The sequence below is a fragment of the Astyanax mexicanus genome, chromosome 6 (assembly GCF_023375975.1).
Source record: "Astyanax mexicanus isolate ESR-SI-001 chromosome 6, AstMex3_surface, whole genome shotgun sequence".
Lineage (NCBI taxonomy): Eukaryota > Metazoa > Chordata > Actinopteri > Characiformes > Acestrorhamphidae > Astyanax > Astyanax mexicanus.
The window spans coordinates 16,294,202-16,313,006 of NC_064413.1; the positions used below are offsets into that span (position 1 = coordinate 16,294,202).

Genomic DNA, 18,805 nt, shown 5'->3' on the forward strand with positions numbered 1-18,805 from the left:
TTATCCTCTCAAATTCACAGTTGTCCTTGCATGCTATGTTGGAGCTGTTCTTTTGCTCAAGTGAAGCTTTTGCGAGTGTAGAAAAAGTGTTTTTGACAATTTGGGGGCAAGGTCAGGTTCATCTCCCTTAATGAATGCTATTAGCTGTTATCTTCAGGTTTTGTGAGTGACCCCCTACTATGAACAGCTTGCATTAATTCTGCGTTTACACTAGAACCTGACGGGTCGCCCATCGTTTGTTGTTCGCGAGTGTGTCAAAGGTCAATGCACGCGTGTATCATGGTCCAGCTTCAGACAAGAGAAGACACAAAAAATGTATTGCTTCAACTAAAAAAATATATTATAAATTAAATGTGTTTGTATTGTGTGTCATGGCGACAGATCGTGTCCTGCCATAGAAAATAAATGGTCGCTTTCCAGTGTAAATGCAGGGTTAGAAAGTAACTACAGAGGAGGGTGGGATATAAGGACAACAGAAGAATTTGCTAGCTATGCTAAAAGCCAAGCACTATTAATGCGGCAGAGGTATCAGCCAATAGCATTCACTAAGGGAAATGACCCTGACCCTGTCTCCAAACTGTCAAAACTACCCCTTTCTACACTCGCATGCAAAATCATCACTGCGGCTGCAAAAGAGCAGCCGCAGGCGATGCGCATAGTACGCGAGTACAACTGTAAATTCGAGAAGTCTAAAACACAAAAAATGAAGCTTGCGAACGGGCACAATATTTTCTTTTTTTCACAGTTGTGCTCGCAAGAAGAAAATTTACAGGTGCAAAATGTTAAAACTAAGATTAAGATTTTTATTTGTTTTTTGCACAAAATTGATGTATCGCAATACAGTAGAGTTATATTACAGAATTGTACACACATTGGAAGATGTACAAAGTATGTGACAGTACTTATGTATGTTGTATATGTTCTTTCACACTAATGTTCACACTTATGTTATCGACCTATCGTATAATATATGGACAAAGCCTGACTTAATGAGGAGAGCCTGTTACTGTAAATGATTTTGTATGATGACTTTAAAAATGTTGGTATTGTTTTTGTTTGATTTTATTTTATTCATGTTTTACTTCAGAAGGTTCAGGATATTTAAGCATCTTAATAGTCTGATTTAAATGTCAGAATTTTGTTCATAATTAAAACTTAAATTGCTCTTTTTATTTGCTCTTTAGTGTGTAAATGCCTTATTAGTCTGCAATATTAGCAATATATTAGTGGGGAAAATGGTCTAAAAATAAAAAAAATTGTGTTGCCATAACAGGCAGAGTTGAATTGTGTACTTCTCCAGAGTTACATAGTGCAGGTAGTGGTGTGCTAAGCCCAGAGTAGTAGCAACAGAAATGCTCTTTTCCTTTTTACTTGCTAAAGGAACACCATAGTAGCTGTTACTTTAGGGTAAAAATGCTTCATGATGTTGCTTTAAGTAAATTAAAAATAATGTTTTTTTTCAATGATTTAAAACAAAATGTTTATGTATTATGATGTATTTTTTAATATTTTTTTTTTACATTTTTTATGAAATTTAGAGCTTTATTTAATTCTTGTCATCTTATATATGCAGTTGGTATAAAATCAGCCTCTGATTCTGCTCGAGCTCTGTTTTGTTTGTTACTAGAATTGGAAAGTTCAGGTCCAGAAATTAAATATCCAGGCAGTTCAAGCTAAATCTTTAGGTGCATTTTCCATCATTCTGTATTACCGTCCATTATGAAAGGCTACCATAAGCATGTGAAGTTACCACTCTGCCCTTGTCTGGCTGAAGTACCCCCTGGCATGACCAAAGTGGCTTTGAACTGCAGTGATTCCCTCCCCCCAACCAGCAGGACAGATTTCCTAACATGTGGAAGTCTGTGTTGGACCACATGTCCCATGTTTCTAATCTCAAGAGGGACTTAGCCTTCATTGTATTCATTCATCTCTCTCTCCCTCCCTCCCTCTCTCCCTCCCTCCCTCCCTCTCTCTTTCCCTCTTCCTCCCTCTTGTTTTACAGACTGCTCTCTTCCGAAGTGTGAACCCAAGCATGATTTAGCTGGACACACAGGTGAGTGACTGGATCATATGGATGACCTTCTGGCAGAGTCTTTAGGGGCAGATTTGTAGAATGTGTGACAGCTTCTCAGGAGCAGGAAGTCACCATGGGGGTGATTAGTGCTCCAGATTGTGTGTGAAAGCCAATTCATTTGTGACCTAAGATGTGTTGTTATTAATTTAGTTAAGGGTAAAAAGGATGAAATGAGTAAAAAAAAAAACCTTTCAGACCTGAATTATGTTCCAGTTATGGAAAAAAATATGTGAATGCTGTTTTCTGTCTGTAATGCCCACAAAATAAGACACTAGACACTACTATCCCAATATAAAGCCTATATTAAAAGAAAATTAATTTGCATGCCTATATATAATAAAAAATCACAAAGAATGAGCTTGTATTCCATTGCCTCATTTGTTCTGTAGTACTGACATGAGATGCTGATTTTTTTTTTTTTCCAGTGCAGTGGGCGGGGCTAAGCTACTGTTTAATTGGCTGGTTTATGGTCTATTCTGGACAACAGGTCTCAAATAGTGTTCTGTGCATTGAAACATTTGAAAACAAAAACAAAAAAAACAAAAAACTACATGATGTCCGTTGTAATTGACGCAGGTCTGAAAGGGTAAAGTAAAAGAATAAAACACTATCAAATAGAAGCTGGCAAAAATTGTAGTTTTGTAATTGCCTTTTCTAGGAAAAACAAGAAAAAGAAAAAAACACTGAAAGGCTATTTAATATATGCAGTGGTAAAAAAAAAGGCAAAAATTTTTGAAAATCTGCGTTTGTTATTCACTATTCAGTATTTGTCTTTCAGTTTGAGCCAAAAACTTTATTTTGTTCAGTGTCAGTTTGGAAAAAAAAAAAACTATTTGTTGCATCCCTAAATTTAAAATCATAAAGTTCAGTATATTTACAGAATAATTTAATAATACAGAATAATATTTTTTTTGGTGACACTATCAATAAGAGCTTTTTCTATGAAACACAAGACAAAAACTCTCACAGGCTATTTAGTTTATGCATGGTGACAAAAAGCGGTAAAAAAATTTGCAAATAATGCGTTTGTTAATCGGTGTTCAGTATTTTTTTTTTTTTTTTTTAGTTTGAGCCAAATCTTTATTTTGTTCAGTGTCAGTTTGCCCAAAAAAAAAAAAAAACAACTTCAGTGCATCCCTAAATTTAAAATCATAAAGTTTAGTATGTATATTCCATTAATATACTTGCATCAATGCAACTCTTTAATAGTGTCTACCCTAATTAGCATTTCCTGTTGTGAACAGTAGAAATGAACCATTCTTGTGTTTGAATGTGTTACTGCAGCACTGTTCGTTTCGAACATCTCATTAAATGTGTCTGTGTTTTATGAGTCTGGCCCTTTGTGTTGAACTGCGTGGGTCACAAATCTAGGTTTTGACCGATGGACGCTCTTTGATCTTCAGCCCAATTTACACCAGATGTAGTGAAGGTTCAGTCCTATATTAATCACACTAGCCTTTCACACAGAACGCATGGATCATGTAGCACAGCAAATAACCTCTAAAACACAAAAGCACACATTGGTTACGCTCAACTGGGCAGAAACAGTACAGGAAGTAGTATTTTACTATTTTATATTAACATAATACATTATTGCAGTAATAATGCTCAGTGTATGGTAAAGTTATAGTAAGGTAAATAGTAGTAAGTATTTGTTTATATTACACAACAATAAGCTATTTTACACTTGATAACAGCTTGCTAGCTAACAAAAACATAAGACTCATTAGAAGCTAAACATACAGGTAGCAGCAAGGCCTTTTAACCTTATTCAAAGCTAAAACTTGTGCTCAACTTAGAAACTGTTTTTGCCTCACAACACATGTCATTTTGCAGAAGTGGTTCTGCACATGTGCATCACTTCTGTTTTGCCCTGGACTTTAAAGCTACTTCAACCCTTTAACCCTGTTTATGTTAGCATTACAGTCATAACATCAGTCTCATAGGCCCTAAAATAGAAAAGAACCATGTGGGGCCATTTAGCTTCTTTATCCAGTAACCCACCATAGTTTAGTTATGCATAACTAAAAAAAGGCTATTCTATTTGTTTTAAAGGTGTCCTTCTGCTAAAATCCACTTTTTTTGTTCTTTGTGAAATACAATAGATCTCTCTGAGTTGTATATGCATGCTGCACATGAAACTGAATTCAGAAAAACAAGTAGAGAGTTGCTACTGTAAAAATGCTGATTCTACCTAAAATCAATTATTTGTTTTCATTAATCCCTAATAAACCTCCTGCTGCTTGGTTTAAGTCATTAGACTCAAACATTTCAAAATTTTTATGGAAAAATAAAACATCGAGAATAAGTCTGAAGACTTTACAGAAGCTAAAATGCCATGGTGGTCTAGAACTACCAAACTTCTATCACTATTTTTTAGCCAATAGATTGCAATATGTTACAAGTTGGATTAAAACAAACCCTTTAGGCAGTCCATGGCTGGACCTAGAACAAACACTCAGTGGAAAAGTGAAAATCTCTGACTTACCTTTCATTAGCTCCAGTATTAAACACCATAGCTGCTTTAAAAGCCTAAACATAAACACCACTCTGACAGCTTGGTGGGAATTTTTAAAGATAGCTAAGTCTTCACTAATACCATGTAAAAGGACACCCATTTGGAACAACCCAGATATATGTCAGAAAAAAACAGTTATTAATTTTTCGCAATGGCAAGAGAAAGGAATTAAGAATTTAGAACATGTTATACAGGAGGGGACCTTTATGTCATTTGAAGATCTTATTTCAAAATACGAAATTAGCAGTAGCAAATTTCTGGAGTATCTACAATTAAAGTCCATTATACAAGCAAGATTTAATTTAAATAATCTAACATTAGAAATCCCAGTATTGATAAAAGAGTTCATGAATCTCTATACTCCTAAATTGTTATCAAAAATATATAAGTTATTATCCAAAATTAATGATTCAATATCCCTCCCAATTACAAAATGGGATCGAGATCTCTCCATGAACCCAGATAAGAACTTTTGGACACAGATATGTTTAAACAATTTCAAAATGACGAAAAGTCCAAATTTACAACTCATACAATACAAAATTCTCCATAGAACACATTATACAGGGCATAGAATGTTCCAAATGGGCCTTAGAGAAACAAATATATGCACTAACTGTTCGGGCAATCATATTGAGAATTATATACATGCTATATGGTTTTGCATGCCTGTTCAGAGATTCTGGAAGATGATATGTGAAGACTTATCTACCTGGTTTAATTGCAATATCCCAGCTTCACCCAAACTATGCATTTTAGGTGATGTAAGTGAACTAAACATGGAAACAAATATATTGCACATAGTTCTCACTGTCTTATGCATCGCTAAGAAAACTATCCTCATGAAGTGGAAATCAAAAAATGATTTATGCATAAATCACTATAGAAATTTACTTTTAGACCACATTAGTCTGGAAAGAATGTCTGCAACCTCAAAAAACCAATTGGCTACATTTGAATCTCTCTGGTTCCCACTGATCAGCTCCATCACATGATGGGGGTGGGCGGCTGTAGTCGTGTCTCCTGGTGCGTCCGGCAGGTGGCTGGGGGGGAATCGGGGGATTCGGGTGTCTGATGGCCCTTGGACTGGGGACGGTGGCTGCCGCTTGGTGATTTCTGTGTGCGGGCCCTGGTTGTTGGTGGGGGGGGGGCTGGATGTATGCTCTTGTGGTCTTGGGGTGTGGGTCTGGGGGGCCCATGGTGGTGGGTGCTGGCCCTGTCCGGTTGGCTGGGTTCCCCTGTGGCGGTCGGGGTGCGGAGTCCGGGGCCCTGGTGCCCGTGGGCGTCTGTCGCCTGTTTGGGTCCCTCCCTGCGCTGGGGAGGGTCTATGCCTCTCTTGGTCGCGCCGTCGTGGGGGGTGGTGGTTTGGTCCGTGTTGGGGTGTCTGGTTGGCATTCCGGGATTCTGGGTGCCCTCCCTGTGGGGAGGTAGGGGCGCTCAGGTGGGGAAGCGGCAGTCTCCCACTTAAGACCGGTTGGTCCTGGGCTCAGGACCACTGTGTGTGTATGAGAAAGAGTGGGATGTTGAGTGTAAATGTGTCTGTGTGTGTGTGTGTGTGTGTGTGCGTGTGTGTGTGTGTGCGTGTGTGTAATATCTGTTGTCTTTTGTATGTGAGTGGGGTGTGTATTTATGTTGTATTGCAGTGTGGGGATGGGGGCGCTGTCTTGCAGAGCGGCGGTGTCCTGGGGCCGTAGCCGCTCTACACCCTGGACTTGCCTTCCCTGTACTGCGGTTGGGTGCATGGAACTGGGTGCCTAGTGAGCCAGCAGTAGTTGGCTCTCTTCCTCCGGGGGGTAGTCCTCTGCCCCTCGGTCCTTTCCTGCCCTTCCCCGACTCCTACTCAGTCTAACATCGCATTACACATACAAACTCATCATACAGCTTACACACATCATATTACACATAGGGTTTTGGGGGGCAGGTGCTCCCTGCTCCTCAATTTTATTTTTGCATTTTAGACATTGAGGGCCTTTGGGGGGGCAGTGTGGTTGGGTGCTGTTATTCAGTTCTCATATTACAGCTGTCCCTCCAATTTTAATAGCACTGTAGCTTTCATTCATTCTTCTCATTATACACAATCATATCACTGCAACATGCTGGGTGGGGGAAGGAGGGGGGTCAGGTCTTCTCACACCCTGGTTTCGTGCACCCTGCCTGGGGTGTGGGTCGGGTGGTTGTTCGGGGCCGGGCTGGCTGCTTCCCTAGGTTGCCGCTGGCTCGGTACTGGTGCCCGCATGCCCGCATTAGGTGTTTATGTATGTTCTGTGTGTGTGACTGGTGTGTGTGACTGGTGTGCGTGACTGGTGTGCGTGACTGGTGTGCGTGACTGGTGTGTGTGACTGGTCTGTGAGTGAATGTGCACGTGTGCGACGGGTGTATGTGTGACGGATGTGTGTGTGACGGGTGTGTGAATGTGCATGTATGCGTGAACAGTTGGTCCTGGGTTTGGGGCTGACTGAGCATGGACACCTGTGGGACATGGTTGCGTAGGGCGGGTTTTTGCCCTCCCTACCGCTCCACGCTGCTCTCCGCCGATCGTCACTGCCGTTCCTGGGGGGGTGGGCGTCCGTGGGTCCATGGGTGCGTGGCCGGATGCCCTAATGTGGTCTCTGGCCCGCCCCCTTGGTGGCCGTGGCCTGGGGGTGGCTTGGGCCCCCTTGGCGTGGGAGGGGGGGGCCTGCCGGGTGTCGGGCTGTTCCCGGGTGCTTGGGATCTCGGGGGCCGCATGCTCGGCTCGTGCAGGGGGTGCTGGCCTGCCGGGGGGTGGGCTGCTCGCTTCCTTTGGCTCTCTGGACTCTTGCTCTTTGCCATGGGGGCTTCGTCTGGAGTCTCCCCCGTCCTCATCTGGGGTGTGCACATGGTTACCATCGGGATGTGTGGCCGCGGGTCTTCTGGGCTCCTAATGGGCTGTGGATGGTCTGGGTCCACTGGGCTCTTCCCTATCTGCCTCTGGATCGCAGGGGCATGGTGGCGGTTTCTTGCCTCCATTGTGGTAGGCATTTCATGACATAATCCGTAACACATGACATATTTTTGCAAAAAACAATAGAATAGAAGTAATTGTGCGTGTGTGTGTATGTATTTATGTGTATGTATTAATATCTATGTATATTTATGTATGTGTGTATATGTATAAGCATATGTATAGTTAGATATGTGAGTATGTGTATATATGTATGTTTGTTTATTTTATGTTTGTTTTATTTTATTATTATTATTTTTTTGTTTGTTTGTTTGTTTTTTGTTTAGTTTTTTTTTTTTTTTTTTTTTTTCTTCTTCTTTTCTTTTTCTTCTTCTTGTACCCCCCTCCTGTACCTCACACTCCGATCCTTCCAACCCTGAACTCCCACAACTATATCCACACAAAATATATATATATATAAAAAAAAAAAAAAAAAAAAAAAATTAATAATAATAAAAAATAAAATAAATAAATAAAAATAAAGTATTAATTGTCCTCCGAAGAGGGGGGGTGGTGGTTGGGCCAAAAAAAAAAAAAAAAAAAGAAAAACAAGTAGAGTAGGAAAAGCACACGTGTCTACGTAAACCCGGGGATTAGTATTCATGGCCTCGCCCACCTTGGCTTGCGACCGCCCACAGGCAGCGCTGAAGCCACAGTCTCGTCGGCAGAGTGACGTCGTCTCCTAAGACAGGAGCTAACAGTGTTAGCAACAACATGGCAGTTCTTTGCTGTGTTTTTGTGCAAATAACACATCAGTGTTATATGCTTTGCCCAGTAGAATTTTGTCTATGGAACACCTCCAGCGAACACCATTGTGTGTAAGTGGCTAAAGGTTTGCATAGGATCTCCGGTGGATTTTGCGTTTTACAGAGACTCTAAGACTAGGTCAGTGGCTGGACTGCACTTAGCAGGGCATTACACAACTGTTCTCCGTCTCGCTGCCTCGCAGTGATGATCAGAGACGATATGTTTGCATGTATGAATATTCATGAGCAAGAGCCAAAAAAAGTTTCTCCTCACCCACTCCTCAACTGAACTGAAGTGTTCTTTTTTTCACCAAAAACAGCTCACATTACATTAATTCATACTAGAGACCACAACTAGACATTTATAAATGATAGAAAAAACGATGGAATGAAACCTTTAATATTATAGATCATCATTAAATGAAACAACCTGGTTCAGGGGAGGTTGAACCAGGCTATATAAATTTGGCTTGGCATCAGATTTATAGTCTTGCATTGGCTGTGAATACTTAACATCTTTCACTCTTCAATAGGTATTAATGCTGGCATTGTTTTTACTGCACCAATAGCACAGCTTTAGCTACCATTTAACAAATAATCAAAATAAAGTATGTTATACATTTTTTATATTAGCAATGCATGGTTTGCTAGTGATGACAAACTGCGCTAGATCTTCTGTTTCTCTATAGTCCAAGACTTTTTTCCCAGGATAATACATTTTTTTGGCCTTTACTAGTCCTGGCGTTTTAGGCCGTGTGAATATTACAGCTTCGATTTGCATGATTTTTTTGTGTTTGCATAAAATTGTCATGCCAGCAAAGTGAGAAATGCTGTTTATCTCTGTGCTCTCCGAGCTGCATGGAGAATTTCAATTAGCTGTGCAAATTCCCTTTAGCGATGCTGAATGTTGGAACAGTAAAGTAAGCATATCTATAAATATCCAAAGGTGCAGGACACTTTCTATTTTTTTCTGTTATTTGTGCCTTGTCCCTGACACCTTTCTGGGTAGAGCTCAGCCTAAATCCAGGCCTGTTTTTCATTTCATGCTGATTACCCAACAATAGTAGCTGAACTTAAGAAAGGTGATAATGATTACAAGAGACTACACTTTCCTTTCAGGTCAAAACGCATTAGAATCAAAATGTTGATGAAACGGAAACTGGTTGAAATAAGACATAAAGACTGTAAATGTGGAATACATTCTTAAGCTTTTTTAAAACTGTGAACAGTGAAGTCGGACATATTGACTCCAACAGACACTCATACATACTCGGGTTCTGCAGCATTCCCAGCAGTGTTAAGGCCCTCCTCTAATTGGAGACTGAAGCGTTTCATGCTTATACTGAGCTTGGCCTGGCTAGGCTGCTCTCTCCGGGCCGCAGGGAGAACATTTGCACAAAGGAGCTCTCTAGAGAAGGTCTTTGTGTATGTTGCCAAAGCCCTTTACCAGACAGACACTGCCGGTCGGACCGCCGGAGCCGCTGGCCTGAACTGGGCCGGGCTTGAAAGCAGCCGAGCGTCTCTTTCAGCCTCTGCAGTGAAGGGAAAAGCTTTGAGTGTCAGTCTTGTATCCGGAGGGCTTCTTAAGCAGGTGAAAAAAAGCTATTGAGGAATGCTCTGAAAGACCAAGGCAAATGATTCATTTGACTGAAACACAGCGTTTGGAAGGCTGTAGCTTCCAGCATGAGCCTGTATAGACAAATGGTGACAGTAATGGCGTGAAGAAGTTCTTACCTTATTTTTTGCACTAAAAGGTGCGCTTAAAATCCTTTAATTTTCCCAAAAATCGTCAGTACGCCTTATAATCCTAGGCACCTTATGTATGAATTTTACCAGTCAGGTTGTAAGGAGCAACAAAGCAACTCTGCCAAAGAACAGTGTTTATACAGGAGTGTCAGTATAAGCATTAGCCACTAATCTCGCTAAGCGCTAGCTCTTTCGCTGTTCAGATGCGATCATATATCAGCCTGTAGCCTGCTGCTAAGCCTGGCCAGCACTGCTGGAGCAGCATTAGCATTAGCCGCTAACCCCGCTGAGCATTAGCTCTGTAGTCTGTAGTCTGTAGACTGTAGTCTGCGTGTTTACCGTGTTAAAACAAGCTACGTGGGACGAACCACTAGCTAATATCACCCTGACTTCCTGAAACACTCAGGGTTCCACAGTGTAGTGCTGTAGGGCAGCATTAGCTGCTAACCATAGCTAGCGCTATGGAAATCTAAGCTTGATTTAAATGAACAGAAGCGCTTTACTCACCCAAATAAACTGTTTCAGGGGAGAAATCTGTGTAGATTAACATCCAGCACTCGTTTAACTTTAAGTTTTTTTTTTTCTTTTTTGAATTACAGCTTTACTTAACTTAAAAACCCCCACCCTCACCACTGGTGCGCCTTATGTATGAAAATAGAGCAGAAAATAGATGTTTATTGAAAGTGCGCCTTCCACATTAAAAAAAAAAATCCACATACCTTATTTTTTTGATTATTTTTATACGGTAAGTGTTGAATAATTACTGGATGAATCCAGTGACTGAACATGCAGCATCAAATTATAATTCATATTTAACTTTTCCTTAATAAATTACAGGACTAATATTGTGGTACAATAGAGCAACAGACAGCTTCTCAGCTGTATAGTTTATACATATTCAGGTCAGGTGGGTGTCTTGTTAATTGTCAGAAATCTTATAGGATACAAATGAGTAAAGTTACAATTTAGCTGTACAATTTAAAAACTGGCTCATTTATGTTTATAGGCTCTTCTTGCTAATTAAACACAGTGGAAAATTGGTTGGGCAATATGACCCTAAAATAATATAACAATATTTCAGGGTATTTTGCAGTAAATATAAAGGGGTTGGACAATGAAACTGAAACACCTGTCCTTTTAGTGTGGGAGGTTTCATGGCTAAATTGGAGCAGCCTGGTGGCCAATCTTCATTAACTGCACACTGCACCAGTAAGAGCAGGGTGTAAAGGTTCAATTATCAGGCTAAAAGCACAGTTTTGCTCAAAATATTGCAATGCACACAACATTATGGGTGACATACCAGAGTTCAAAAGAGGACAAATTGTTGGTGCACGTCTTGCTGGCACATCTGTGACCAAGACAGCAAGTCTTTGTGATGTATCAAGAGCCACAGTATCCAGGGTAATGTCAGCATACCACCAAGAAGGACCAACCACATCCAACAGGATTAATTGTGGACGCAAGAGTAAGCTGTCTGAAAGGGATGTTCGGGTGCTTACCCAGATTGTATCCAAATTACATAAAAAATCACGGCAGAATTCATTGTGCACCTCAACTCTCCTGTTTCCACCAGAACTGTCCGTCAGGACAATAAATTATTGTGGTCTAAAACCAGGTGTTTCAGTTTCGTTGTCCAACCCCTGTATTTGGTGATATGATAAAACATAAAAAAATCAGGAACACACTACTGCCACAAAATTAATATAAAATTTAATTTACTGATTTTATTATATACAATTAAAATTATGATACTATTTAATAGTAAATGAAAACTGTGAATCTTCTTTTTTGCTACAAACAGCAAAAAAGATGTACCCAGATGACCCTAAAATAGTATCACAATATTTCAGGATATTTTTGCAATAAAGATATTCCAAAATTTTGGTGCTATTTTTCGGTTAGATACAAAATCACACACCCTAGCAGACAATATTGAGGTCAGCTAAAATGATTGAGTATATGTGCGTATATTTCGCAAAAAACATTAACCGTTGTTATATAACACTACCTAAAAAAGAAGTGGTCCGTTTCAGTAACAACAGTTCCATCCATCGACAAACCCTATGTGTAGAATGGGAACTGAGAAATGTTCACATCTGAGTTTAAAAGGAACTGTTATTATGAAGTGAAAGCTACATAATAACAAGCAGCTTCTTATTTTTTTTTATGAAGGTTCTGTTAGCCTTTACACTATTTTTTATCTCTCTTGGTTCTTTTTGGCTGTTATTATTATTTCCTGGAGCTTCCTTCTGGAACCATGAGTGGTTCTTCTGTGGCATCACCTAAAGAACCACTTGTAGCACTTTTTCTCTGCAAGCAGCAATTTGGCAGCTCAATTAAATGGGTTTCCACAGTCATTTTGCCACACACAACCATCGTCTCACAATGTGCAGTGCCAGAATTGAACTACAGTGGTGTAAAGCACACAAATCCTGGACTGGAAACGTGTTCTCCACACTGATGAATCACACTTCACCATCTGGCAGGTTTAACAGACAAATCTGGGCTTGGCAGATGCCAGGGGTTTAGGGAACAGTTTGGGAATAAATTGGAACGCTGACTGTAAGCCAGGTCTTATCGCCTTCACGGAAGTTCTTGTGGTTGAGTGGAAGCGAATCCCCAAATCCATGTTCCACAAATTAGTGGAAGGACTTCCCAGAACAGTGCAGGCTTCAGCCAAGACGGGGCTAGCTAGTCATAGTCCATGATTATGGAATGAGATGTTCAGTTAGCGTATATGTATGTGCTGTACAGGTGTTCAGTCCACTGTACTATACTGGCTGTGCCTCTGTGAGACCTTGGTGATAATTAAAACAAACAGAAAAAAAACAAGCCATGTTTGATGCAGACAGAATATATGCAGCTTATATGACCAAAAATATATATATTTTACTCTGCTTAGCGAAAATAGACACAGCAGGCCATATATTTGAATACTAAACATCTAACTAGGGGTGTGCTATATCGTATCAAGCACAATAATATTAACAACATTTTTAAATATCGTAAACGATATTAAACCCTGAAATATTGTGGCGTATCACACACCCCTAATCATCACACCAGGGTACTAAGTTTTTGCTGTTTTTATATAAAAAAAAAAAAATGAAGTTTTCTCATGTCCTATTATTTATCTACTAGAGACAGATTATATCTTTCAAGTATCATTTAATTTAAATTCTGTCTTGTATTTTGTAATATCTCAGTTAGAGGTGTGACATATAATATCGTATGTAATAGAAAAAAAATAATTTTCATTTCACTGCAGTAGTGTATTTCTGAAATGATTTTAATCTAATTCAGTGTTTTACTGAAGTACAAAAATGAACCTTCACCTTGCACTCTTTCTGAAGTATAACGATGTGTCGGGCATCCAAAAAAAGCTATAATGTTCCCTTCATGGAACAAGGAAGCCCGCTCTCAATAAAAAGCAAGAATTTAACTGCTTAAATCCTTTTATTCCAAGGTGGACATGTTTTGGCTCATGCCGTCTTTAACGCCCTTTTTTGTTTTGTTATATTGCCAAGAATATAGTTACGCGAACATCATGATATTATTTTAGGGCCATATCGCCCACCCCTACATCTAACAGTTTTAAAGTCTGTGTCAACTGTTTCAACAGTTAAAAGCTGTTTAAATCTTTTACGTCATATTTGACAGTTCATATTGAATCTAATGTTTTTAATTCTGATTGAAGAAATCTGATGAATTTCCAAGTTGCAGCAACACAACTCTGTCTGAACAGACAGTTTGGAATTCATGTGACATTCGTTTTACATAAAGCAGAGGCGAAAAAAGGCTTTGAGAAGACAGTGGATGTGAGAACACAGGACTAAGCAACAACAGTGGGTTTTACTGGTGTGAAAAACAAGTAGAAACAGAGCTCAGAATGATTTGGACTGACGTTTCTGTTCTAATAATATTAAAACACTTACTGTTGTCAAAAAAAGTGCTCACAGTTTGCCGGTGCAGAATTAAAGGAAATATTTAAAAAATGTAAAGAAAGAACAGAAAACTAAGCCATGTCGGTGGCTGAATTACCTGCCCTTTATATAGCAATTATCATTTTATTACTTTATTATTACTTTATTACTTTATTACTACTGTGATTCTGGCAAAGATGAAACCGAAACTAAATGTGAAGCATTGTTGTTCTGCTCATATCTTGGCATAAAATTGTATGAATACCCAGCTAAAGGAAGGGGTCAGCCTGCAGTGCTCTGACCATCAACTCTGTCTACATGGCTCAGTTCTAGAAGAAATCCTCTTCTGAAGCTGAAGCACAAGAAACCCCAAAAATGTTAAGGCAGTGTTTAAAAATAATAATATTGACACTTTAGGAATTTGGCCATTTTTCCTTAGTGGTGTACACTCTTTTTTTTTTGCCAGCATTTTAAATATGTTGCTGTGTGTTGAGTTAATCTAAGGGCTCAGCAAATTTAGCAGTTATACAAGCTGTACACTGACTACTTTATATTGTATCAAAGTGTCATATCTATATATATTTTTAAATAAGAGACCACTTAAAAATGATGTGTTTCTTTGATTATACCAAATTGAAAACCTCTGGAATATAATCAAGAGGAAGATGGATGATCACAAGTAGGGATGCAATTTGAAAGAATCAGAAGAAAATTGAATTGTGACCCCAAGAGTCGATTCTTAATCGAATTGTGGGATTCCCAAAGATTCACAGCCCTAATCACAAGCCATTAAAACAAGCTGAACTGCTTGAATTTTTGCACCAATAGTGGCATAAAGTTATCCAAAAGCAGTGTGTAAGACTGGAGGAGGAGAAAATGCCAAGATGCATGAAAAATGTAATTAAAAACCAGGGATATTCCACCAAATAGTGATTTCTGAACTCTTAAAACTTTATGAATATGAACTTGTTTACTAGACATTTTTCTATTTTCTGCAAATAAATGCTCTAAATGACAATATTTTTATTTGAAATTTGGAGAAATTGTTCCCTGTAGTTTATAGAATAAATCAACAATGCTCATTTTATATTTCATCCACTTCTCATTTTCTGCAAATAAATGCTCTAATTTGGGAGAAATGTTGTCCATAGCTTTAAAACAACAATGTTATTTTACGCGGTCATATACAAAAATGCAAAATCCGAGAACCTGATTCAGAAAATGAAGTGGCCTCTTAAATTTCCAGAGCTATATATATATATATATATATATATATATATATATATATATATATATATATATATATATATATATATATATATAGACACACACACAAAAGGTGAGGGGTGTATTTCAGGCTGGGCAACGCTACTTTGAATTTGGTAGCAATAACCAAACTATTTTAAACTAGTTTTGTCAGTCAAACATTTTTTTTTTATGAATTTTTGACTAGTGTGGTTTATGCTTTTTTTGGTATCCAGCCCTAGTTGTCCTTACTTTTAAGAGATACTGCATAAAAATCTAAAAAGAATGATTTTGTATGGCCTATTCAAAGTGGTTGAAATAAAGTTGTAGTAAATATTGATTGCGGTTATTGCTGCTCAAGGACACGCAGCAAATGATTCATTTTAATGGAGCAATTAGCAATAACAGAGGAAGTGATGAATGGAATACATTCCTCTGCACAGCACTGTAGGTTCCCTGGTAACGTTGAAGCCTTGTCCTCTAGTCCTATTAAACCCAATTGACTAATTTGTTCTTGCTGAGATGTTTATGCTCCTCAACGTCGTCTGACTTTGACCGGGGGTTTTCCATTCATGCCTAGGAGGCACTGGACTAGGAGCAAAGCCAGCCTGGAGCTGCTGCTGCTGCTGCTGTTGTTGTAGGTCTGTTGTGTTTAGGCAGGGCTGTGGCTGTGTTTGGACAGCTCGTTGACCCTCGCTGCTCTGTGGAGCTGTGGAGCAGCTCCAGAAAGATTGGAGATTAGGCTGCTGCACATGGACCTCTCGATCGGAAGTGCCCTCAAAACTCGAACAATAGTATCCCACTGACAGCCTAATCCGAGTTCTGAATGCACTGTTGGTTTTGGCCTAGTAGAAATACCGCCTTTTTCAAATGTGGAAATGTCAGCTTTGACGATATGATAAGGCCCAAAACAGAAAAGCAAGTAGATTTAAGTAGCGAAATATATATTATGTCTCTGTATATGCTGCAATAAACATACAGCTCTGAACAAAATTAAGAGCCCACTTCAGTTTCTGAATCATTTTATCTGATTTTGTTATTTGTAGGTTTATGTTTGAGTAAAATTAACATTGTTGTTTTATTCTATAAACTACGGACAACATTTTTCCCAAATTTCAATTCAAAATATTGTCATTTAGAGCATTTATTTGTAGAAAATGAGAAATGGTCAAATTAACAAAACAGATGCAGAGCTTTCAGACCTCAAATAATGCAAAGAAAACAAGTTCATATTCATAAAGTTTTACGAGTTCAGAAATCAATATTTGGTGGAATAACCCTGTTTTTAAATCACAGTTTTCATGCATCTTGGCATGTTCTCCTCCACCAGTCTTACACACTGCTTTTGGATAACTTTTTGGATAAAATTCAAGCAGTTTAGCTTGGTTTGATGGCTTGTGATCATCCATCTTCCTCTTGATTATATTCCAGAGGTTTGTTTTTTAATTTGGTAAAATCAAAGAAACTCATCATTTTTAAGTGCTCTCTTATTTTTTTTTTCAGAGCTGTATTATTGTTTTGATAATTAATCAGTCTGTGGGTACTGCCGCACCCTTAATGCTATGTATTTAGCCTGTTGGTTTTCTGTGTGAGCATTTGCCTTTCAGGTAGTATCACACTGACTGATCACACGTCTGATCCCAGCACTGTTTCAGCGGTGCGTTGACCCAGATAATATCAACACCAGGGTTTGCTCCAGGGAGGGTCAGCAAAGAGGTGGTTGTGGTGTAGTGCAGTACATAAACTGCTCCATGGGAAATTATTGAGAGTAGTACACGGCTCCTGTGATGGAAGGGATTGAAAATAAACAAAATGTTTTATTCTTTAAACTACGGACAACATTTCTCCCAAATTCCAAATAAAAATAGTCATTTAGAGCATTTATTTGCAAAAAATGAGAAATGGCTTTCAGACCTCAAATAATGTAAAGAGTTAAAAAAAAGTTTTAAGAGTTCAGAAATCAATATTTGGTGGAATAACTCTGGTTTTTAATCACAGTTTTCATGCATCTTGGCATGCTCTCCTCCACCAGTTTTACACACTGCTTTTTTGGATAACTTTATGCCACTCCTGGTGCAAAAATTCAATCAGTTCAGCTCGGTGATTTAATGGTTGTGATCATCCATCTTCCTCTTGATTATAATTCCAGAGTTTTTTTAATTTAGTAAAATCAAAGAAACACATCCTTTTTAAGTGGTCTCTTATTGTTTTTTTTTTATTGTCCAAAGCTGTATACATTATGACTGTTTAAATCATGCAAACAAGTCCAAAAGCTGCAGTTAGTGTTTGTAGGGCAGCAGAGTGAAAGCTATAGCTCTGGCAGGAATAGGAATTAGTTGATCCCCTGGATAATTTATAGGCCAAACTCAAAGCCGCTGCTACTAATCACATCAACATCATCATTCCAAGACTGTGTCTTTGTTGGCTGTGGAGGACAGAAATAGCTGCAGTGCAAATGCAAATGGTTCACTGTAGAGAATCTGTGGATATTTCACATAAACAAACACTAGTTACAAAACTCTTGCCTGTATCTTTAAGGCCTTGTTAAGCTTGATTTATTGATCCTCTCCGATTTTTCAGTTTCGCCATGTTGATCTTGCTTCTCCAGGTAAGCCTGCTTATCGACAGCAAGCCTCCACTGACCAGCTTATGCATAAAATTCCATTATGCTAATCGACCCCCATGTGTTTGAACAGCACCCTGGCGTTCGTGCAGCATGGCTAATTTTAGCGTGTTTACCCAATGTGAACAGAAGATGTAATTGTCCTCTGAGGAGTTTCCTCCTGGAGTCGCAGAGAGGAGGAGGAGGAGGACACTTCGTTTTCTGTGAAGGACTTTGTGGTTCTGTGTGTGTGTGTGTGTGTGTGAGAGAGAGAGAGAGAGAGCAGGGGGGCTCTGACCATATTTAGCTGCATTTTAGCAGACTGGTGTTTTGTGTTGACTCTTCATTTGAATGAAATTAAATCCAATTGATTAGTGTAGTCATTTTTATGTTATTTATGTTTTTCCATAGGGATCTGTATATCTCTATAAATGACTGACTGCTGCAGGAGACTAAAGAGGGTTTTCCATCCACCAAGTTTTTGCGCATTTTGAAAATGCGCATGAAAAAAGCTGGATGGAAAAAGTCAAAAATTCGAAAAAAGCCCCAAATATCGCAAAACGATTTTTACGCTAGGAGGGGGTGGAAAAGTTAGAATATCGCATCGCCAAAATTCGGAAAAACTGGATGGAAATGACGTATCAGGCCTCAAGTCATGTGATTCTGTACCATGTGATCAGACCTAAAACATGGCGGGACAGGATTGTCCGTCGCGTTATGTGTGGACGGACGAGGAGACTTCAGCTTTCCTTGATTTAATCGACGAAAGCAACATAAACGCTATACTGGATGGCAAAGCTGATCAGAAAAATGGCTCTGAATGATGTTCTCCCAGAACAGTTTGTTTCATTTGTTTCGTTTGCGCTCCCAGGTATACGGTGGCTGTCGCCGTGGTCGCGCCGAGATTTCCGCCCTTAATAACGTTTCCAGTGCTCGTCCTGCCCGGCGTCTTTGAACAGCAAACACCATCACCATGTAGAGATGGCAAA

General features: G+C 39.2%; 1 protein-coding gene across 3 annotated transcripts in view; it reads left to right on the forward strand.

The window, feature by feature from the left end:
* Positions 1-18,805, forward strand: part of triob (trio Rho guanine nucleotide exchange factor b) — a 274,443-nt gene that overhangs the window by 26,624 nt on the left and 229,014 nt on the right. For all 3 annotated transcript variants that reach the window (XM_049480847.1, XM_049480843.1, XM_049480844.1), the window contains exon 2: positions 2,003-2,053. In XM_049480847.1, coding sequence (XP_049336804.1) covers positions 2,003-2,053 — 51 coding nt within the window. The remainder of the gene's footprint in view (positions 1-2,002; positions 2,054-18,805) is intronic.